Source organism: Dermacentor albipictus, chromosome 4, assembly GCF_038994185.2.
Source record: "Dermacentor albipictus isolate Rhodes 1998 colony chromosome 4, USDA_Dalb.pri_finalv2, whole genome shotgun sequence".
Classification (NCBI taxonomy): Eukaryota; Metazoa; Arthropoda; class Arachnida; order Ixodida; family Ixodidae; genus Dermacentor; species Dermacentor albipictus.
The window spans coordinates 73,201,193-73,225,023 of record NC_091824.1 but is presented as its reverse complement, the minus strand read 5'-3'; the positions used below and the strand labels follow the sequence as shown (position 1 = coordinate 73,225,023).

General features: G+C 43.3%; 1 protein-coding gene across 13 annotated transcripts in view; it reads right to left on the bottom strand.

Annotated features, from left to right (window-relative positions):
- The window catches only part of LOC139059136 (uncharacterized), a 484,552-nt gene that overhangs the window by 30,608 nt on the left and 430,113 nt on the right, over positions 1-23,831 (bottom strand). For all 13 annotated transcript variants that reach the window (XM_070537098.1, XM_070537107.1, XM_070537097.1 and 10 more), the window contains 2 exons: positions 14,098-14,133; positions 10,963-11,103 (listed from right to left, as the gene is read on the bottom strand). In XM_070537098.1, coding sequence (XP_070393199.1) covers positions 10,963-11,103; positions 14,098-14,133 — 177 coding nt within the window. The remainder of the gene's footprint in view (positions 1-10,962; positions 11,104-14,097; positions 14,134-23,831) is intronic.

The following is a 23,831-nucleotide window of genomic DNA, read 5'->3' as shown; positions in this document are numbered from 1 at the left end:
TTTCTAGGCGTGGTGTGCTTTTGATATCAGTCGTGCGCCCTAATCATGATAACTTGGCACTTGATTTGTTTCTAGGCAGGACAAACAGGTGGTTCAATGTCTGCAATGTATAGCGTCGAATGCGTTTTTTAACTATTGTGTAAATATAGCGCTATTTTTAACACGCCTTTTTAATAACACTTCGCGCGGAATACGTTTGTTGTCACTCTAAATAATTCAGAGAAATTACCTTTGTACTTAAAAAGATCGACGTGAGCTCTGTGTGCAGCGGTGATCTATGCAGGTACCGCCCATTTTCCCTTGAATAAAATACGTCCTGCAGGGTGATTTGTAGATTCAACCTAACTTACGGTTGATGATCTACAACTTTCCTCAGTGTGTCTTCACATGGATTTTCATTCGAGCATTTTGTTAATCCCTGCCGTATCTTTTTTTATCCCTTAATATAACCCTGGAATATATGGCCGCCGTGTATATATTTTCACGCGTAAATATTCTCGTATTTTGTGTGCTTCACTTACAAAGTCACGCGTATAATTGAATTATATACTTCAATCGAAACGCCTGACTTTATTCTCACTGAGGAAAAGCAATGTGTGAGACCAGGATAGTTTGTAATCAATGATTTGCACAGCGTTACAGTATACGTGCCTTTCCGTCCTTTGTCTGTTGTTACACTGCCCACAAATGTGGAAACGCGCCATGATTTTCATGTTGCCAGGCTTCTATAAATAATATACCTAGGACAACCTGCTGCGTTTCCTGAAGGTCTCCATTCATTACATAAGTGCCGAGAAAGACTGATGCTTCGTCGTATCTTTGACATTTCATGGAATCGGAATGTCGGGAGACAAAAACGAAACCAGCAGTTTGCTGGCGAACGCGAATTTCTTCGTACAAGGATATCGGCAGACAAAGTACATGCAAATCTTTATGCATCTGGTTTCAGTACCGTGTATATAATCTATCGAACTAAAATGCCATGCTTCTCTGGCCATCAGGGACTCGTGACTGGGTAACTGTGCTTATTACGATTACCGGTCTAGGCACTTACAATGGACTAACTCATTATGAAGATTAGTTCACTTAAAACGTCAAGCGTAGCAATAAAAATTTGGCAGAAACAATTCATATAGGTGTCAGCTTCATTCTCAAATTTGCAGAAGTTTTTGACTGCATTTGCATTAGGAACTGGACTGTGCCACTATCTAGGAACAGGAGGATGCATATTTGCCTGTGCAGTGCATGTATATCAAAGGTGAGAAAGCAAGTCCGCTAAGTAATGTGGGTTCTTGGGGAGAGTTGGTACGCATTTCAACGGGTAGGAAAGAGCAGAAAATTTGACGGCACGAAGAGAGAACACAGTACAAGTGCTAGGAAGGAGGTTTCATACGTGCTCCCTTGTCCGTCTTAAGTTTTTTGCTTGACGCTAGCCTCTAGTTAATTTGCTTACGCTTCGAGTCGAAAATATAGGACGAAGGCGCCGATTTGAAAGTGTGGCAATAAGTTGAGTCCGCAAGGCAGGCGAGCAGGGTGGCTTCAACCACGACTCACGAATGTGGGAACTGCTCAGTATGTTTTGTAATATCCCAACTAGTATATATACACTGTGTCTGCAGCTAAAGCTACACCGATGACACTTAATACTATTGTTTCTTTGTGGAAGACATATAAGCTAACGCAAATTTCAATTTTACCTAACTTCTAAAAAAACAAAAACCTTGTGGTGACGACAGTATTAGAGCCCGTGATTACTGGGGCTCGAAATGTCAACGCCATAACCACTCATTTGCTGCAGCGAAGCGAATGGGATAGAAATTTAAAGCTATTTCTGCACCCCATAAGGAACCCCGGGCTCTATTTAGTTGTATTCGCCGAACTGAATCTTTGTGGAAAGAAGTTATCAGCCCTCGGCATCTCAACGGATTCAGATTCATGAAGCAACGGCAATAATTTTTAGTATTCTCTGAAAAGCTTGGCAGTACCGTATTATCTCCTTATAAGAGACGATTCTAAAACACCTTCGAACCTCTTATAGAGTGCGGTGTTCTTGTACCACTGATGCTGTACTCAGAAACTTAGAAGTTGCATCATATTATTGAAAGCAGATGCTACTTGTGGTGCCTTCTAAACGAGGTGCCAGTTCCGGCTTCAACTGTCTTTAAATATCCAGTTTGAAGAGAAAGGAGCTTACAGAAGCGCTTTGCAATGGCAAGGCACACCTAGTACGGAGGTCATGTGCAAGGTGGCCTGCAGACATACTGCCTACTCTGCTGCACACATGCGGCCGGGGACTGTATGTATGTATGTATGTATGTATGTATGTATGTATGTATGTATGTATGTATGTATGTATGTATGTATGTATGTATGTATGTATGTATGTATGTATGTATGTATGTATGTATGTATGTATGTATGTATGTATGTATGTATGTATGTATGTATGTATGTATGTATGTATGTATGTATGTATGTATGTATGTATGTATGTATGTATGTATGTATGTATTATTTATTATTATTTTATTTAGGAATACTGCAGGCCTTAGAAGGCCCAGGCAGGAGGGGAAAGGTACATACAAAAAAAGAAAACAATAGATTGACAAAGGAGTAAAAAAAAGAAAGCTCCGGAAAAAATGTATTAGAAAATACAATCGCATAATGAGTAAAGCACCTCTAAATAATGCATAGAGAGTGGCAGGTACAAATTGAAACACTGTTTCACAAGCAAAGTTTCAAAGCACAGGAAATGTAACAGAAAAAAAAGGAGGAGTGCATAATTCAATATTACTACAACGCGCAAATGAATAAATATTGCACAACGATACAAATTGAAAGGAGATTTCGTAAGAACAAGCACTAAAATTAGATAGTAATAGAGGCTATTGAGTCAGTGCTGAGAAGTTTGTTATAGGGTAGGCTGTTCCATTCCGTTACTGTTCGAGGGAAAAAGGAAGACATAAAGACATTGGTTCTACCATTATAAGGCGTTAATGATGCAGCATGGCGATGTCTTGTTCGGCGGGCAGTAAGGGGTGTTATGTAAGGTTCGGGAGAAAGAGATAGTTTATTGTTACTCAGCAAGAAGAGAAATTTAAGCCTGTGAATTTTTCTTCTTAGTTGCAAAGACTGAATATTGTGTTCAGCCATTAACTGAGTTGGGGAATCACTTGTGCGATATTTAGAGATGATGAACCTTATTGCTTTACGTTGTATCATTTCTAGCGCATCGATGTTAGTTTTAGTATAGGGATCCCATACAATAGCTGCATACTCGATGTATGTATGTATGTATGTATGTATGTATGTATGTATGTATGTATGTATGTATGTATGTATGTATGTGTGTATGTATGTATGTATGTATGTATGTATGTATGTATGTATGTATGTATGTATGTATGTATGTATGTATGTATGTATGTATGTATGTATGTATGTATGTATGTATGTATGTATGTATGTATGTCTGCATGTATGTATGTATGTATGTATGTATGTATGTATGTCTGCATGTATGTATGTATGTATGTATGTATGTATGTATGTATGTATGTATGTATGTATGTATGTATGTATGTATGTATGTATGTATGTATGTATGTATGTATGTATGTATGTATGTATGTATGTATGTATGTATGTATGTATGTATGTATGTATGTATGTATGTATGTATGTATGTATGTATGTATGATTCTCCCACCATCCTCCGTTTACTGTCGTTGCTGTTGCGGGTGAGCACGGATACAAGTACGGCAGGTACTGTACAGCATTTGTGAGGGGTCAGGGCTGGTTACGGTGTCCAGAGGGCATTGTGCGGATGCGACACGGCGTAAATCTTGACACGAGCTTCCCTGGTCGTCTTTCCTTAGCGCCACACTCCTGATGTGTACTAACGCGATAGCGTTAAGGGTCCCGTGTCGCCGAAAATCCAGTGTCGACGCCGCGGGCGTCGCTAAAATCATTCTGAAACACCACCGCGCAGGCGCTCCACGTGGCGCACACATTGTGTTAGATTCTTTACAAGGTTATTGGTTGGAATTTTGAGAATGGCAGCTCATAAACAAACGCCGTGAGGCTAAACACTGACAGCGCATGCATTTTATGTTTTTAAGACATGGCCAAGTTTCGACAACGTCTCGACGAGACCAACGTGCATCTCAACTACGCATTGCGCACACAGCGGCGCACATAGCGGCGTGCATCTCAACTACGCATTGACATAGCCGGCAGCAGTAGCGGAGTCGGCGGCGTCGGCGGCGGCAGCAGCAGCAGCAGGCAAGGAAAGCTTCACTTTAAAAAAACAATCAAATAAGGACGCCATCCTAGCCTTTGTTTACCTTGTCATCAGTTTGCATGGCAGCTAGCAACAACAACAACAACAATAACAAAAAACGATCTAAACATAAAGGAAACAGAATCGCTCTTCAAGTTTCTGGTACTCAAGCGCTGTGAAGCAGTTTAAACCACTCTATTAAACTTGTATATAACGGGAATGCTCCAGTGATCTCATCTGCGAATTGTGCGAGGAACATTGTTCAATAATAACGCATGATGACCTTTTCTTGACGTATTTTCATCTATTACTAAGGAGTAAATGCGAACGAAGCATAAATAACATCCTTGCCGGTACACGAAAGGGGATCGCGGCTAACAAGAGCCGCCCTTCAGAGATTCTGAACTAAAGTGAACGGATTCTAACACCAAGGAACTGCAGAAACGTGTGATAGAAGGTATAATCTTTCCTCAAAGGAAAATTGCGCCGTCAAAAGCGCCGAGATAAGGCTTGCCCCGCTATCCTGCAGATGGTATTATGTCAAATAATGGGCAAGGTTCCAAGTGATCCTTCGCACCAAATCCAATCTGTCAGGGTTGTTTACTTCTCAATGACAAGGAAAACACAGAATATTTGTGCAGATATACAGCGGCGATGCTATTTTTAAACAAAAGCTGCTAGAACCTACGAAATTGATTATCGCGAGACAGATGGTAGAGAGGAGATGAAAGAGGATGGAAGATGGGAAGTTCCTGACACATAACAACGCGTGAAATGAAAAAGTAAATAAAGTAAGCGATGCTATGGCGAACGCAGAAATCGCACCATTGTGATCGTATAGGAGGGATCGCACTGAATTTAGGTAGAGATTCGCAGCTTGACAAGAAAAGCCGGGCGAACAGCGGCTTGAATAAGAACACAGTCACATTGAGTGTCCTGACTTTGTTGTTGCCGATCTTCTTTTGGTTAGCTTTAAGCATTGTTTTCATTGCTTGCATAATGTTTGCGGAACATTTGGTTCAATACATTCATACCAAGTGGACATGCGTGCAACTTCACCGGCTACAATTCATGAATTTTAATAGCTGCAAATAAAGAAGTTCATTAGTCAACGCTTGTTTATTAGTTGAATGTGTATTTTAATTTCGCGTACAAGTAGCGTCCGTTTCTCTGAACAATTCAGCTCAATTAAGGACTGGAATTATGTTAAGTGCAACGGACAATTTTTTAAAAATTCCGTAAAAGTGAAAAATGATCACCCTGTATACCATCACTTGGACAGCCAGTAGTTCAACTGTATCGAGGACAGCATCGAGGACCTGTGGAGATACGTGCCAGATTATTACCAGAAACATGCAAGAGAAACATGCCTTAACGCAAAATTTTGTCGGTGAAATCAATGAAATATGGCTCGACCCACTATCCTGCAGGTGGTATTATGACAAAGAATGGGAATGTTTCCAAGACATCCTTTGCGCCAAATCCAAACTAACAGGATTGTGTGCTTCTCGACGACAATGACGAGAAAGAATATTTGTGGGGACACTGAGCGACGATGCGCTGCTGAAAGAAGAATTGCCAGGACCCACGAAATCGATTATAAGAAGACACACGACAGGACGGACAGGAAGGAGGGGTGGAGGTCAGAAGGAAGAAAGTTCTCAACTAAGAGCCGGGTGCGAACTAAAAAGCAAATCTTATTTGTGAACCTTTTGGAGCTATAACAAACTACACCCTAGCGATCATTGGAGGGATCGTGTTGAAGTAGACATTTGGAGCCCTGGGCTCACATTCACAAAGAACGCTATGCGAACAGTGACACGAATAAGAATGCAATTATGTTGAGTGTATTACCTATGTTGCCGCCTTTTTGTTGTTACTTTTTAGCGTTGTTCTGATTGCCTGCATTGCAATTACAAAACATTGGGTCTGGCGACGGCGCATCTTCGATAAATCACGCTTCCATGTAATTTTGGTTTCTCAACGTGTCCATATTATATGTAAATGTTTCGGCGCGAACAGCCAAAACGGAAGACAAAATGTTGCGACAAAGTGCTTTTGTTTTGTCGATTCACGCTACCAATTATTACTGGTGTATGCCGACCATATGTCCTTCAAACAGAGCTCCAATTCAATAAAGAAGTGTCTTGCTCATACAAATATTTCACCCGTGAACTCCATGAACTAACTGCATCATAGAAATCGTACAAGAGATTGTGTTGAAGTAGGCATTTGGAGGCATGGGCTTAGAAATACAGGGTCGCCTTAAGACATGTGATTATTTGTTGCGATAGCAATCGTATGGACCACCCAGGCAAATCTTCTCTCCCGGCGCGCATACATCTCCTAGCCGACGATGACGCTAGAAGTTGAGGCATGTGTTAAGAACAAACTACGCGTATCGAGGCAACAAAATATTGCCGGGCACGAGGTCTGAGAAAAAAAGAAGCTGATTGTGTCCGCAACCTCACAACGCAGTCTCGTATTTGCACTTCGGGCGTCCACTAGAATATGCTAACGACATTGTCGTGTACAGTTTTTCCGGCTACTGCTACAAGCTGCTCGGGAATTGAACGCTTTCGGAGATCCCGTGCTCCATGAATGTTTGTGGGCGGGCGTACGCTCTCCAGTGCGCGAAAGCTCCCACCCACGCCCGTTCCCAAAGCCGCGCCTTGCTAGAAATGGCACGGTTTGAATTATACAAGACGTGCGCCAGAGGGCACTCCCTTGGCTCACTATATTTTCGCCTTGGTAGACATCGTCTCGTATTTTTGTGGCACCCATATTTGTCTGCAGAAGAGATCTGTGATCTCTCCGTGCTTCGACGCGCGCTCTGCCCCGCACCAGCTGCGCATACGTAAACGCGCGGGCGCCGGTAAGCGTACGTGTAGTTGGGCCTTCAGTCGCCAAAATTTGTGACGAGTATCTCTCAACGTAGTGTGTGTAGTCAAATGGCCCATTTCTCGAATGTCGAGCGCGTGTTCTTTGGTAATTCAAAGCCGCTATATTGCTGAATGAAATTTCCGCTGGCTTTGAAGGTCTACCATGGTGGCCGAGAGATGCGTTCGTCACTTGAACTGCAGAACGTCTATTGTCGTAATGCGCGAATTTGCCTTGCAAGACCATGAAATCTTCCCGAACGCCTGAATAACGTGCGTGCAAGTGCTGTTCGCATGTACGATTCCTACGTACGCCTATTCCTACGCAGCGTGGGATCTGCATCAATTTTCTTTTATACCAATTAGTAGCAAGCGTTTGCATGTAGCCGATTCAGTCATAGTGGCTACATTTACTTGCATTGGGAGTTGTTACCTTAAAGGGTATTAAAGAAATCTAAATAATATTGTCATTAGGAGTTTATGATGTGCTTTCATATAATGCTTATTACATATCAAGGTGCAACTTTTTCATTCCCTTGAGCAAACACGGAGGCTCTTCAAGATAGCGTATTCTAGGATTGGCTTGATGCGACTGGCTCCATTGACTTCGGGCAAGTACCTGATAAAGAAGGGAGTACCCCACCCCGCACACCGGCGAGTCCGGCTAATTGTGTGCAATTGCTTCAAACGGCTGCTAGAAGAACGCGGGACGAACTATTTTCATTAAACTAAGAAAGAAGCAGTTGAAGTACCCAGTCCTTCGGTACTAAACGTTTTAAGCATAACTATCAACATGATGTTCAAATTCAGACAGGTACGCAGTGTTAGACCACTGTATCTTAGCGTCTGTTTGTTAAACATACGTTGTGTTTAATTTTTTCGACTTTCGGTACAACTCTCTATGTGAACAATAAACCTTCCATTTTACTACTCATTTCTCTACTATGCAGCGGGCTTCAGAAAGTCAGCAAATATTGTTGCATTGCTATATTATTTACACGAGCACTCCAGCAAGAAGTTTCGCAGTTTCATCCAGGGTGACCCATTGACAGTAAATGCAAGGTGTGAGGTTGCGTTGCGACTCCTCGGCGTAACGCAGTACAGAACTCCAGAACTTCGGCTGGCTCGAAGAAACAGCATTGCCATAACTACCTAGCAGGCGTCTCACAACGCTGTCATGATGAGGAGCATGGCCAGTGACATCGCAGGCCTCGCACTTCGGTGGTGCACTAGATGAGACCGAGCGCAAACCGTTTGTGCTGGTCAGCGTTCAGTGAATCATCTGGTAACGTTAGCTTGACGTTTACGGTAAGTTCCGATCAGAGTAGCACATTCCAAGAGCAATAAAGGAGGAACGCTGATGTGTTTATAGCAGCGTGCTCACAGCGCTATTACGAAACCCTTAGATCTCCTTGTTTCAAGGTCGCGTTGTGAGGTACATAAATACCTGAGGCATGTGCGATTGCTTAAGAGGGCATCATCCATTCATGGTCTTACGTGATGGACCAATTTTCCTGTTGGGCAGAAGTGATACGCCGGAGGATGAAGGAAATATTAGCGGCGCCGCCCGCAGAACGGTCTGAAAATGGCGGGAAGACGCTTGCGTGTTTTGTATATGTAGCCGCGTGGGCTCAAAGCTTCATTGCACATCGCTATGGGTTATGACGCACCAGGCCCTATTTGCGGGTGGGGAAGACCGAGTAAGTACGCTATGGCGGAAGAGGCCAGAGCAGCTCGAAATGCCGTTTGCCGCAACCGCCGTCGGGAGGAAGCAGCTATAGATGAAGCGGTGGTAGCGGCCCGGATAGAGAAACACGCGCCCCTAATGCGACGTAGGCGTTCTGGGAATGTAGAAGTTAGAATGTAGGAAGTTCAACGGAAAGTTCAACAGCAGATGAACGGAAGGTCCAAATAAGGCTTTCACCTTCATATTCATAAACATTTCTAAGCATCACCCATAATTTTGTAGACTACTGGAAATCGTCAAACGCAGACAATATACGTAAATGTGAAGCACATCAAGAAGGACAGCGCGTAACTACAGTACGAGGGTAGCCTAGCAAAAATATTGTTCTCTGAATCTTCGTTATCCCGACTTTAACCGGCATAACAAGCACAATCAGAAAAATTGTCTAGATTTCAGCTTTCAGTACTATTAAATAGATGGCTGTTTGTGCTTCTGTATGTCGCAAACTAAGTGACTGACAGTATTAAGGCGTAAGCCTTTAGTGGCCCATGAGTGTCCGCGCGCAGTCCGTGGTGGACGCAGGAAAGCGGTGATCACCGGTGAAGGGAGCAAGGAGAGGAGCGCGGACATGCGAGTGGGGGTGCGCGCACATCGGCGACAAACCTTGCAGCCATATGGCTGTGACTGCATCTCATGCTCGCAGCCACGGCTGCGTCCGGTAGCAGAACAGTTCACACAACAGCAAGAGGCAGCCATAGATAGGCTTTCGTTTATCGCAGTTTAGTTCAGCAAAGCGCCAATACATATTTTTTAAGTCCATCTGGGGGGGGGGGAGGGGGGGCGGTACAAGTATTGTGGGCGAGCACTGCTTCAATTACCGTTGACAATTATCAACGTAGGCTCACTTGTTTGATCTGTTTTTTGCCAGTTAAGGCTTCTCGGTAACCTGGCGATTTAATAAACAGATTTATCGTCATGTTAGGATACCGTACGCACGGATACTGCCCTGAAAGCGGTAACAAAACACCGAACGCGAGCAGATCCACTAGCCGCTACCACAGGGGTGATATTGCTGACTACGTAACAATGACATCTGTTTGTAACTGACAGCGCCATGTCTCAATCGCATACTTTAGTTTGCGACGTCACAGCTACCCTTATTTACGTTGCACTGTGGAAGTTACAGCTTCCCTCCTCCAATGGCAAACTCAGCAAATCATCGAATCATCGTCGCCTCAGGGCACCCCCGTGCGCGACAGTACGATTTGCTGAATTTGCCATCAGTATTACGGGTGTTTTGTGGTGAAACTGCGTCGTTGTGGCAGGCCGTCAGACAACAAAGGAGAATGAATGGCGAAATTGCGCCATCTTGCTGCGATGGTAGAAAAGTAGCGCGTTATTCTCGTGACACTATTTCAGTGACGTGTATATCCGCGAGAAACTCCTTGTGCAGCCCGCCATAACACACTTTCATGCTGAAAGCAAAAAAAAAAAGAAAACCTTCAACTGATCTCGAGGCGACCGCTCAAAATAAACCCATCACACTCGAAGGTTCTACGAAAAAGCACTTAAAAAGTTGTCTAAGCTCGCCTTCGATCAACCCGACCATTCTCCATTTGCATGGTCTCCACAATAAAGAAGGGAACGCGCCCAAAAGGAAATTATTGCTGAGGTATGTAACAGTGCGCCAGTTTTCGTGCAGTTGCTTCTTTTGTAAATAAGCGCTCTTAAATGTTGGCTGAAGGGCAGACAAATATTTTCACTTTCGCAATAAGCATTCTAGTGAATCAAAATACCAATAAAGTCAAATACGACATGCGAGTAAAGCACTCTTACAGCGCGCTCGACTAGGCTGTTACCATGCGTCCGTCGGCGCTTAGGAGGGGTAACTCGAACGGCCCCTCAGTAGTCACGTCTGGACCGAGAACCGGTGCAGGTGGTTCCGTAAGGTACCACCAGCTGCGCAGGCGTGCAGATGCAGTATAGGTCTAGCAGAAGTTCGCAGTTGTGTGAAACGGTCTGTCTGGCAAATTTTGGTGCTCGACAGCACGTATGCAATACACGCTCAAGGAGACATGCCTGCCTCCCAAGGTATCTCATATTCATACACGTACCTTTGACGCATTGCCTGTTGTTTATGTTGACGGGATGCTCGCGCCTGCACTCGCAGCGTCGAGAAGTGTGGTTGCAGAACACGTGGTGCAAGACGCTGCTGCAGGTCTGTATGCATGGATCGCCGATGTAGAATCCGACACCTGCTTCAACGACAAGCAAAAGGGTGACCGGACTGCGACTTACCTGAAAGAAAACTCCACGGGACTACTGGAACTCACCCAACACGTGACGGTAATTGTAAGAGTTTAGAGCTTATCGCTGCACTACCACCTTTCCCAAATAAAGTAATTAATTGCGATGTTGTTTTGTAGCTCGATGAAAGGCTAATGATAATGTACGAAGAAGACTTGCTTCTGGCGGCTTAAAATAGGCCACGGCGGATGACCTGAAATTATCCTTCCTCTTTCGTGCACGCTGACTGCGCCATATCCATCCAAACTTAACAGTACAAATAGTTGCCTTTGGTGATCGCTTTGGTTCCCTTCGCACCATTTGCGTTGCTTTGGTATAGCACGAATTACCTGTAATACACAAGATATTTCAGATTGGTTACAACCTACGCATGTGTATTTCCTCATGCATTTAGCGATGCATAGGGTCTGACTTTGTGCAAATAGAAATCGTGAAACCACGGTTCTAGTTTGCGCTGATGAACTAATCAGGCAGGAGGCGGAGCTCTGGAGGAAATGAAAGATACTATGGCAGAGACAGTAAACATTTCAACGTAACACTGAGCACAAGAAGAATAAAGACATCCTTAGCTATGAAAATTGCCGCTCGGCGTCGCTAAAGTCATGCAGTGTGACTCAAGGCGCTTATAGCAGTAAACACCTTCGTTCCAAATAGTGGTTCGCTCATTCCAATTGTATCAGTATCATCGGCCATATTTGCCACATCTTGCGCCTGGCCTCTCTGAAAAAAAAAAAAAAAACTAAGGGAAATTACACCATGACTTGCCTTTACAAGGTGGAAAGATTTGTTGGAGAACACATTCGTCACGTAGACATTGTCATACACCTTTCTGTTGCACAAATCGACAAAGCCAACCCATGTGCTATTTACAGAAAGACAGCTTCACACTGAAAGAGAAATTTGTTTGGATCTATGAATCTGAATGCTGCGGTCGTGTGGACGACAATTTCACCATGTGTGTGTGTGTGTGTGTGTTTGTGTGTGTGCGCAAGGCGAAGGGTTTCGCGCCAGGCCCGAAGGTATAACATTCAAAAGGAAAAGCATGCGAAAGTTATGGCATACGTTTTACTGACATGGTCATGGTTAACAAAAATTGAACCCGTTGGCCTCCCTTCTTTTCTCCCTTTACTGCTAAATGATCGTTATTATTGAATGCTTGGGTGAGATTACGTTTTGAACGGAAGCTTGGGAAAATAACTACATATCAGGATCGTGGGCAACCTTAAATTGATTAAGCTCATTTTCTATGCTTGAGGTAAATTGTGTTTCAGGAACACGGCTAAAGTTCTGTATATTGCCACGGTGGCGCAAGAAGTGCCCTATTTATACAGGAGAGACCTTTCTTTCATGAGTTTCTAGAATTCATACCTAGACAACGTAGCCCCCACCCGGCCCCTCCCCCCAGCCCCGCCTCTATATTTTTTGATAACCTGCAGTCTCCTTCTCACTGCTTTTGAATCCCTGGCAGAAAGAATCGCTGAGTTGGAAACGATCATTTCACGTCAAAAATACTGTACCGGGAATTCGCGGCAGTTGTAAGAAGTGTAAAAAAAAAAGAGAGAGATACTCGTGATCTCACGGGAACACCGCAAGAAATATGCTCGGGAGTGCGCAATATATATATATTTCAGGCTTGCAAAAACCCAGAAATGAAGAGTGTTTGAGAAGAGAAGCTCCATATTTATCACTTGCCAGTTCGCAAGTACATGAACAGCAGGCAGTGGGCCATCGTAACTGCTCAACAGGGAAATGATAAATGGGCGGAAGTGAAAGTGTCCTTTATGAAAATCCACTGGGGTCTTTTATGCCTGGACACGTCGTTCTTTCAAGGCAACTAAAGAAAGCAATAAAATGTGACATCGCGGTAGCTTCTATTTTATTACATTTTCTTTCTTTTGCCTTAGAATTGTGAAAGTAGCCCATTCGGAAAACTCTATGACCATGTCTGCTTACAAGTTTCTCGACGAGCCGGGCAAAATAACAAACAACAGAAGTGAAGCAAAAACTGATGTAGATGTTTTTGCACTTGGAAAGCCAGCAAAGGCCCATAAGGAAGGCTGAATATGCAAAGACGATATTTTGCCTGTCTGAACGCGTTTTCTGGACACTCTCTGAATAAAAGCATATTACTGTAAAGTAAGAATAAACCAGTTTGAATCAAGGTGCTTTGTCGTAACAAACGAGGGTTGCTGCATATATGTGCATATAAAATGTCATGGATCCCTGTGGTTATAGTGTATTACTGGTAGGCACAGTGTCCACGCTTAAAGCGAAACGAGAAAAGAGGGACCTTTTAACATTTTTCAGCTCTGTAATTTTGTCTTTCATTGTCCGGTTTCATATCACACACACACACATCTTTCGAGAGTGAGTTGGCGGAAGAGAAGAATGATTTGATAGTAAATGTTGTTGCGACGAGGGCGACCATCTTAGGAATTTTTTGCGCAAGCTGAAGAAAAAGAGCTACTCTCTATGCGGATAGAACGTGCGGGACTTCAACTTAGCGGTAACTATTGCGGAACCATTTTATTAGCTTATAGGGGAGTCTTGAGCTGTAAGGACTATAACGCTATGGCGCCGTAGTGAATACTTTTTTTTACTGCAGTTAGATTGATTGCATGATGAACAGTAAACGTGAAGCCCTTCATTGAGAAAATATGAGTGCATTAGCATTTTGTACGCGACACAAAATGGCGCTAGGAGATTGGAAATGGCCTAGACGGGTTGCGAAATTTAAAGTTTTTTGTGTAATGTCCTTGCTGAGACTAAAACTAAGTGGAGAAGAAATACGTATGGCGTATTCAACTACGTTTTGGTAAAGTCCGTGAGATTTGTTTCATGCCCTGTTTTGAAAGCATTTTTCTCTCTGGTGGCTTGACCAGGATACCTTGTTCTTGAAGTTCTACAGCTGAAAGAGAAAAAAAGAAATAAAGAATACTCACTCGTTGTGCGATGTCTTATTCCGACTCCTTCATTCTCTGCAAGGAAAGCAACGGCTTCTTAGAAAAACAAAACTTCACGAGGCCGGAGGAGACGCTGAGTACACTGATTCAAGAAGAGTGATGCAAATTTACAATAAACGAGCGTTTCACACCCGTAGTAACTATGATATACAAACTAATTTTGTAAGGCCGCTTTCTTAGCTGCGATGACTTGGTCTATAAATGTTTGCCTAATTTTAGGATAACAGCGAACTTCATAAGATTACTTTTACAAAAACAAGATGACTCAAACATTTTCTCGAAAAGTGGTTGCGTGTTTTGCTTCGTGCATACTTCTTTAGCAGTCAGCAATTCTTTTTTTTTATACGTGAGGAAGCCTTCACAAAACACATGATGACATGTAAAGTCGCCGTATGTAGCAAGCAAAAATTTTAAAATATTTAGATTGTGAATTAAGTTTAATTCCTGCAGATTCTGAACATTTATCAAGAAAGATATTGCGTAAAACAACGAAAAACAACTCATTTGCTTGATTGAAATTACGCCATTCGTAAAAGCATCGAAGGAACCGCAATGATCGCCTTGGACACGTTTATGCCAGGCGTCAGTTAGATCAACTAAGCAGGGGCTTTGGAGGTAAATGTTGAACGAATTAAGTGAGCTGTAACCTGCCCGGAAATATACGTAAATACATAGCTGGTTTGTAGGAGCACACCTATGCGGGTAAATTTTTTGGCGAAGATTTCTTTGCTACTTTCCCAAGTTTGTTGTGGCTGCTGTGTGCTGGTCAGGTTAGGATCTTGATTGATATATTTCTGGATATATTTGTACAAAGGTCATATGCCCACCAAATGCTAGTACCAGCGAACGTACTTAATTACGCTTGCACACTGATTGACAAAGAAGCGCAAGTATACAAGCACACTTCTGCTCTTCAAAACAAACGCGGGGAAAAACATTCTACATGAAGGCTGAAGAAAGAATTTCGGTTCATAGTTTACCTCTAATGCACGCCGACCTGTTAATGGAATGGCACACATTATTCAATTGATCGGTGGACTTAGTTTATTTTCCTTGATTTATCAATCCGCTAAGTGCGACTAACTGCTTGCCCTTTCTTGGCTAATCTTCCATAATCGGTGTGTGCCAACGTGACACAAGTACCAAATCGTTGAGTTTACCTAGATATGTGCCATACTTGTGTGTCTCAACATCTTTCATCACCTTTTTTGCCTCAAGAATCGTTATACACCACCTTCATCTTCGTGACACACACTAAAAAAATGCTGTACTAAATGAGAGGAAATAACTTCGTAGCTCTATCTGCAAGCATTAAGCATTAAAATGATGGTAGGCAGTCATTCTTTAGGTGTACATCCCAACGTACTACACAAAGCAACCAATCAAATCTCGTTATTATCACGAGCAATATTTTTTTAACATGTGGTATTCGTGTTCTTCTATTTTTCTCAGTGTTCATGGCGATTGAAAATTCTTTTCGGAATGACGCCGATGGCTGGTCAAAAATTGTAAAAACTCTATGACCTTGAAGGTAACGGCTATATTTTACAGCGTAGCTGCGTAGACGTCTGACACTGCCCATCCGCCTGAGTGGGTGTTTTCAATTCGACATGCTTGTTAGCGTTGTAATAGATAAGCATGAATTTTATGATATTTATGCTGCGACATCGGTGGTGGAAAACGATAAACATTGAATGAGGTTACACGCTGCATGCCATTTCAGTAAACACATTGCCGTTTGTTGTACGGGATGGAATTAACTACTTCACTAAAGCTTCCCTTCTTATACATTCTAACTGTGTGCCGGATCTGAACAACTTCTAGCGCAATGAACGAGTAAACGAGCGTTATCAGACTTACTTTGTACTCCCGTAAACAGTCCTGGCCGATTTGATGCACTGTACTCGATCTCACCAATGGCGGTTTTATTTCTCGCCAAAAACGTAAGAAAACCTCGACTATGAGGTTTAATGTTCAGCAGCGGCACAGGCGGTTATGAGTGACGTCGTATAGGGGAGAGCTCTGCAAGGATTTTGACCACCTGTAGTTGATTAACTTGCACCTAAAGTACCATACATGCGCGATTTGAAGTCAGCGCTCATTGAAATGCGGCCACCGTAGCCGATAGTGGGAAGCGAACCCGCACCCTCCTGCTCTGCAGCGCTAGGCCGCAGCCACTGAGCCATCGAGGCGGGTAAAGCATAAGGATGTTTCTGGACTCTCTGGACGGGATTTCGCCAACACCCTTGCTTTGTTTTGATGCAAGATTCTGAACATTAATTTTAGTGGCACAACAGACCACCGATGTGGAAACATTCGCTCTTAAATCTTGGTGAATCTTCATATGTGGGCCAAGAAAACTTTGTCTCAATGCTTAATGTTGCATATCCGAAGCAGAACTCAAGCGTAGCCGAAGATAAAGTCAACCGAACACAAGCAAATACGCGTCACCGCGATCGGCAGGATTTCGTCTTCACTCGACGCTACGCCCAATTATTCGGCCGTGGGGACCGGCTGAACTGTCAACAATGCCAGGTGTCCGAGACTTAGTAAAATTGATGTGTGACTGCCCTCAGTACGTCACACAGCGGAAGCCGCAGGTTTGGTTTGTACTATAGCAGGCACCGGAAGGCAACCATTGCCAGGGGGTTGGCTGCAACGTATGACCACACCGCAGAAAAACGATTACGAGGGCTGTTATCGCCTACAAAAGCGAACCAGACTCGAATTCGGGGTTTAGAGAGACCAGTGTGTTAAGTGGTTGCTGTATATATAGGCAGTTCATCTATCACTCTTTTTGGATGCCCTTTCCTCCTTCCTCTTTTCAGAGTACCAGACCACAGCCTAACAGCGGAGGTATACCTCTCTTGTTCTGTAATAAATTATCCTCTCCTTTTACATTAGTGAAGTGAAAAGGACAACGCTCCAGGTCTTCCTAATTAAATATAAAAATAGCATGAGATGACGTCCACGAAGTAAAGTCGTAAAGTTACGAATACGAAAGTTGTCCCGGGGCGGCGAAGACCGAATATCTACAGACAGAAACTTCGAAGTGTGGACATGCCATCTTTCTTTTTTTTTTTAGTATGCCACTTTCGGGAGCAAATAGATTCGGTGGCAAAACAGACATATGTTTGAGACTCAAGAATATCTGCTGTACTGATTAAACCACAGAAAAAGTCCTCACCAAGAAAATTCTACGGCGGGCGTGCAGTGAGGTCCAAAGATAAGGGTTTAACAAAAATGAAAGTTTGTCGTCTCTAAGGAGAAAAAAAAAGGGAACAAGGTTGCGTGTTGAAGTTAATGGCGTAACGAATTACCGGCGCAAGTATTCGCAGATTAAAAAAAATCTCTATATTCGCGCTAATCGCTTTTATCCTCTCATATCCACTTCTCCACCAAAGCTTCATGGAGTCTCTCAAAATCTCGTTCACGCATTAAGGTACTTGCGATGTCGGTGGCATATATTCTTTGACGAGTATCGCTTCTTGCCTGACCGCGCATACTTATAAGAAACTTTAGAACGCCGCTTAAGGAGATTGCTTTATTGAGAAACCGTTGCGTTTCATTACACACCAGCCTTACGTACCGCCCACCGAAATCGTACTAAAGTGATGACGCCGAAAGCAACTGGTCGAGCAACCGAAAGTAATGCCCAAATCAGTTGGTAAGGCTCAGACGCATAAGCATTACACGTACAGTAGGTACACCACAGCTGATTATAACAACGAATGTAATGTTGTTTCTGTTCTTGTTTGTTCGTTTACTAAGACCTGTACACGAATTTTGTTGCCATTACCTCCTGTTATAGCAAACAAACGCATTGCTCTTAAAGATGCATTCAAGTAGATCTGGGGTAAACGGAATTGAACGTTGCTAAGATCGGGCGCAAGCAGGCCACTTTATCAAAGCTAAGCACTGATTCTCCCCTACGCTCTAGATGCCATTCGTTTACTAAGCCAAAACTCTAGCGCGCCAACTATAGTGATAATAAGCAACGTAGTCAAGACTAACATTTAAGGAAGTTTACAAAGCAAACGATTTTAAGGGCTCAGTGAGAGCGTAGTCCTTCTCCATTAGACGCATGTTCAGCAGTGGAAAAGTGTTAAAAACGCAAAGTGATCTTTCATCAGGCATTCTCGCAGTCAGTGTAACCAGTTGATTGCGAAGCTAATAATATCAGGCTGTACTTCCCTAAATAGCTTTCTGTTTATGAGCGTGTACAGCAATTCACTGTAAAAAATCAGCACGAGCAATAATGCAGCGCACCCTTCTATTGCGACTAGAGCCCTTCATTACCCATGCTGACGCTAAACAGGGTCTAACCGTTTTCTGTCAGCTGTACTGCCACTACCAGGAGGAGGAGGAGGAGAAATCGAGGGAAAGACAGGGAGATTAGCCAGTTCTCATACCGGCTGGCTACCCTGTGCTTGCGAAAAGGAGTGGGGGTTAAAAGATAGCAGAAAAGAGATGCTCTTCCTACCTTAAGCTACCGGCAAGCCCACGATGCCATTTGCCCTCCCGCTAAGTCATCACTGCTGTAATATTGCTGTCTGGTGTAGGCGCATGGAGAAAAAAAAAACTCAAACTGTTATGGTATTTATGAGCCAAAATTAATTTAACGTTGCTTGATCGGATAAAATGTTCATTCGTGGCGTTATGTTAAAATTAGTTTTCATGAATTTATTAGGATACATTTTCCCCATTTATTGTCATTTTCTCCCTCGCCACCTATACCCTCCCTCCCGGTCTTTCGGACAGCTTTCATTATAACTTGTATGCCTTACACCTTTCTATCTTAATCCATCTTGCGCTTTTTGTCTGAAGAAATGCAATGATGGCGTCCAAAGTAACTGTCGCATAGACATATATAGTGACTTCAAAATAAATAAACACCAAAAAAGAGGAGAGACAAAGGTGAACTAAGATATATCTATATTTTTCGTTTCGCGTCCAGGTAAACAATTATTACATATTAAGATATGATTCTTATTCCTATTTGTATAAAGTCAAGGAAGGTAACCCCACAAAAAAGGAATAGTTGTCCCCTTTTTCAGTATTAAAGTGATTCGAAAACCGAAGAGAAAATTTGACGGCCTCAACTAAACGAGCACAAACCACTGAACGCTATTAGAGAAGCATGTGTCCAGAGTACCCCGCATAAGCCCCCATGGGCACCAGGGACGAAAAAACTGGATGGCCTAAAAGCTGCTTCGTTGACGTCACGAAGCACTCAGCGAGCGCCGGAATTCAGCGGTGTTTCAAACCTAAGGTGTAACATATCGTGCTGAAACACTTTGGCGTATTCCCGGGTTCGTGAAACTTTCGAATCGGCAAAGCATGAAATTCTGGAGATAATAAAGTTTACCACGCCTTCGCCTTAATCTGTGCCGAAAAAATGTCCGCTTTCAACGATAGCAGACAATGCGGCCTGCCTGTCCACAGATAAAAAGAAAAAGCAAATTTACCCAAAGTCAACATGAACCGCACCCTTCCTGGAACGAGGAGATAGCGGAACTGCTCCAAGCTCTTACCCGCCGCCTGCTCACCGCAATCGTAAATTGTACAGAGCCGGATATACCGGCCTTCGCAAACATGGAATGGGTGGAACTGCATACCGGTGCTCTGGCGTCCGTATACGCACTGCCCGTGCTTCTCCCACAAACAAAGTAGCCCGAATGACGCCGGGAACAAGAAAAAAAAATTCCAGAAATGGTGAAAAATATGAAGTTTTCGAAAATTAAATTTCGAGCAGGCTGAAGCGTTCTGCTTTTTCGACCGCACTGCTGTGAAAGCGCTTGGCGATGCGACCCGCATAGACGAGATTGGGAAAGGAAGGTTGACACGGCGCAAATTATATTTGCACTGGACGCACATACCGCGACGATCGGGGCCTGTGCATCATATGTTGTGCTGTCCACGTCGAGATCCATTACTGACTCGCCCAGCAAACCACCCTCCTAAAGCATTCTAAGCCAGCTCAATTTTTCCATGTTACAAAATGAAGCAATAAAGAAAGCTGCCTATTAAGCATGTTGTGTGTTGTGATTTATAAATGAAGAAATAAATGTGACTGATTAGAGAAGAAACTCGTGAAGATCTAACCTGCTTTCTCAATCGATGGATACCAAATTCTTTTGCAGGCAGCTGGCTATCCAGCATCATTTTGAGTTTTTTTAAAAGGCTTGCTAGATGGAAGAACGTTTTTTTTGTGTGTGTGTGTGTGTGGAAAACTAGTAAAAAAACTAAATTCTGAGGTTTTACTTGCCATAACCATGATTTTAATATGAACCACGGATCTCTGTAACGAGCTGCTCATGTGATCCATGGCGCAGTGCTGAAAGTACACTCTGTAGGGCTGCCTTGGAAACACAAAAGATTGACCATGCACGGGTTCGTTCCTCCTGAATTAACTGAAGAGCCGCACTCAGGGCTACCAGTTCAGCAGCTCTCGTTGATGGCACATGCAACGTTTTTAGCGGTATTTCAACAGATCTTGCTGGCACCACCACATCGGCCGCTTAATTTCAAGGTGTGACATAGCCGTCGATGTAAACATGTACCCGGTCACTGTGCACTTCATATAAAAGTCCTAATGTGGCCTACCTAAAGGCAAACGGTGGCATATTAGCTTTCTTGGTGATTTCTGGGATGTTGAGGTGCATTTCAGGTATGTGCAAGCACCATAAAGGTCAAGATGGTCATGCTGCAGACATGTAGTTCGATAGCAACGAGGTACGATTGGTTTTTAGTGATCACGAGCTATGACAATCGTTACCACTGTAGAGGCACACTTTGGACGACCGAGATATGCCCTAAGGGATTGAGCTTGTTGTCCCTGTTGTACACACACGTTTGTTTCGCAGGTGTTACCAAATACAGGGACGTTGTATCTTGCGAAACCGAGGGACAAGGGACTACAAATCTGCAGCATTGACCGCACCTATGTGTTCCATGTCTTACCGTCGAGAAATATGAGTACATGTATTACTGTCACTAACCGTATTTTTAGGTATGAAACGTGCAGGCTCCATAATAAGTCGCGGTGGATAATCGCCCCTAAAAAGCGGTGTTTCCTTGTGTTTGCAATTGCTTGTCTATCGACACTTACAGAGTAAGACCTCATTACCTTCCGAGTGAATGTGTCAAGGCAGCATTTCTCTGAGTACAGCTCTAAGTTCTGTTTCCGCAAGTACAGTCATGTTAACGTAGCTGCCTTTTGTAACCTTGCCCGTACCTGCAGTCGTGTTACAGTAGATGCCCAGATGCAGATGTCGTCAGCATAGATTGATACTTTAACTGTGTTGGGCAAGCAACTAACTAGGCCAACAAGCACTAGGTTGGGTAGCATTGTGCTCAGCATCCCACCTTGCGGTACTCCACGGAATGTTTTGTGGTGAGTCATGGCGCCATCCTCGGTCATGACGAAGAAATGTCTGTCGATCAAATAACTGCATAACCACTGAAAAGCGCGGCCACTCATTCTGGCTTCAGTCAGAGCTTCTGTAATCACATAATGTGCTAAAGTACCATAGGCGCCTTTCATGCTAAGAAACAACGCTGCACTGAGTCGTTCCAGACGTTCTCCATGTTGAACAAACCTGACCAAATCAAATTTTTGATGGATGAGCGCGGACGCTGGCAGTCAGCCGTAGCATCTGAGTAGGCTTTGTAATTTTCCAGGTACAATTTCAGGCCCGTCAAAGTCATTTTTGCCATTATGTTCCCGAAGCGACTTACCAGAGCAGGGGGGTGGTACAATGCCAAACCTAACGGTGATTTACCAGGTTTGATAAGTGGAGCCAAGCGGCTGCGTTTCCGTTCCCGTGGAAATAAACCGTTGCGCCAAGAATCGTTGTAATGGTTTAGCAGCGTGAGTCGTATTTTTTGTACAAGATTGCCCAGAGCCGCATCGGTAACGCCTTCCCGTCCAGGTGACGAAGAGCGCCTGCAATTCGTCAGTGCCACTTCAAGCTCCTCTAACGAAAACATTACATCCATGCGGGAGTCCCGTGGCACAGGAATGACATATGGTGTAAGAGCGCGTTGGGGCTGCATTCTTGCAAGTCTTGTGCAAAATCCTTCAGCAATGTCAATCTCTCTGTGACGTTGGGGCAAAGCGAGAGAATTGAAAGGAACACGCTGCTGCTGTGATACGTGAAGTCCACGCACGGTTCTCCATATTTGAGATAAGCGCGGACGCTGGTCGAATGACTCATGGAAACGTTTCCCTCTTTGGGATTTTAGCACATCAGTGGGGCGTTGAATCTTCTTTTGCATCCGCCTTGCTTTTCTGAGATCGTGGATGGATTTAGTTCTTCGGTATCTTCTTTCAGCCCGCCGGCGTATCATTCGTAGTCGCTGCAGTTAGATTTCAAGTTCTTCATATTTCGGGAAAGTCTGAAAGAGCACGTAGCCTCTTGCACGGCTTTTTGAATAATGTGTTCCTGACTGGAATGGTTCACCTCCTCACAAGCCTCCTCCATGTGTGCCCGAAACACTGACCAGTCGATTCGCCGGAGAGTCGTGAAGGAGTATTATCAAACTTAAAATGTGTGGATTAGGCTTTTGAATATTTGCATATCTTACAGCTAAATTATTATTGCAATAGATATGCTGTGTGCTGACGGCGACGTAAAGATCTCCGCCTCAGCTACGAAGGCAATATACGAAGGCACCTAGAATAAATATTCAAAAGCGCTGTCTCTTATTCTCTTTTATTTTTACGAAACTCCAAAGGGTGGAATAAATAAATGAGGCATAAATAGAACTGCCATAGGTAGATTCAATATCAAAGTAAAAGCAATGTAAATCTCTTCACACACATACTGGTTCCGGAGGGTGATAACACAAGTTCGTCTAAAAAACTGAGTTTATAAACATTTTTAAACTTTTATGCCCCACTGAGTAACGCACCTAGTTTGACACATTTAGGTAATCTTGTAAAAGCTTATGCTTTATCAAATGCAGCATCTCGAAAACTCCGGGCTGAGATGCACTTCCGTTATAGCAGCAAGACGGATTGCCAAAAATTTTTCAGAGCCGCGATATCTACTAGCGAAGGAAGCAAATTTCATATGAGGATCATTTCGAAGGTGTTTACAGAAGTACATATACAAGCACAAATCGAGCGCTCAATATTAGGGGAATCATTCTCGACAAAACGTGTACGATATTTCGAAACACACAGGCACAAGAACTGCTCATTGGACGAACAGCGAATTATATGCCCACTCCCATGTTTTCTGCATAAATAACTCTGTCTATAGAGAAGCTACCAAAGGTGGTTTGTTTTGCGAATACGTTTCTTACATCTATCCAAGCGTAAGTTGCGCATAAAAATTTGTGTAGGATTGTTTGCATAGAAGCATATATAACGGTAACTTAATATCTGGATATTATGAAAAGCTGGAATACACGCAACATGGAAAAACTGCGGAAGTGCCTCAAATAGAAAAAAAAGAGCAATGAGATAATGCGCAACGTCACAATACTGAAACTATTGCTCAAAGCATTGTCGTTTAAAGAAAATGAACCATTTTTTTACAGTTTCACACGCGAAATGCGTGTAACATCAGCAAATTTTTGTTGCTTCTTTTTCTTACGACTGAGCTCTGTAAACATTGAACATTGCATGTTGTCGATTTACTATACTGAGGTATGATAACCTAAATACAGCAAGGCCCTTCTCGCAAAATATTCGTTCCGATATA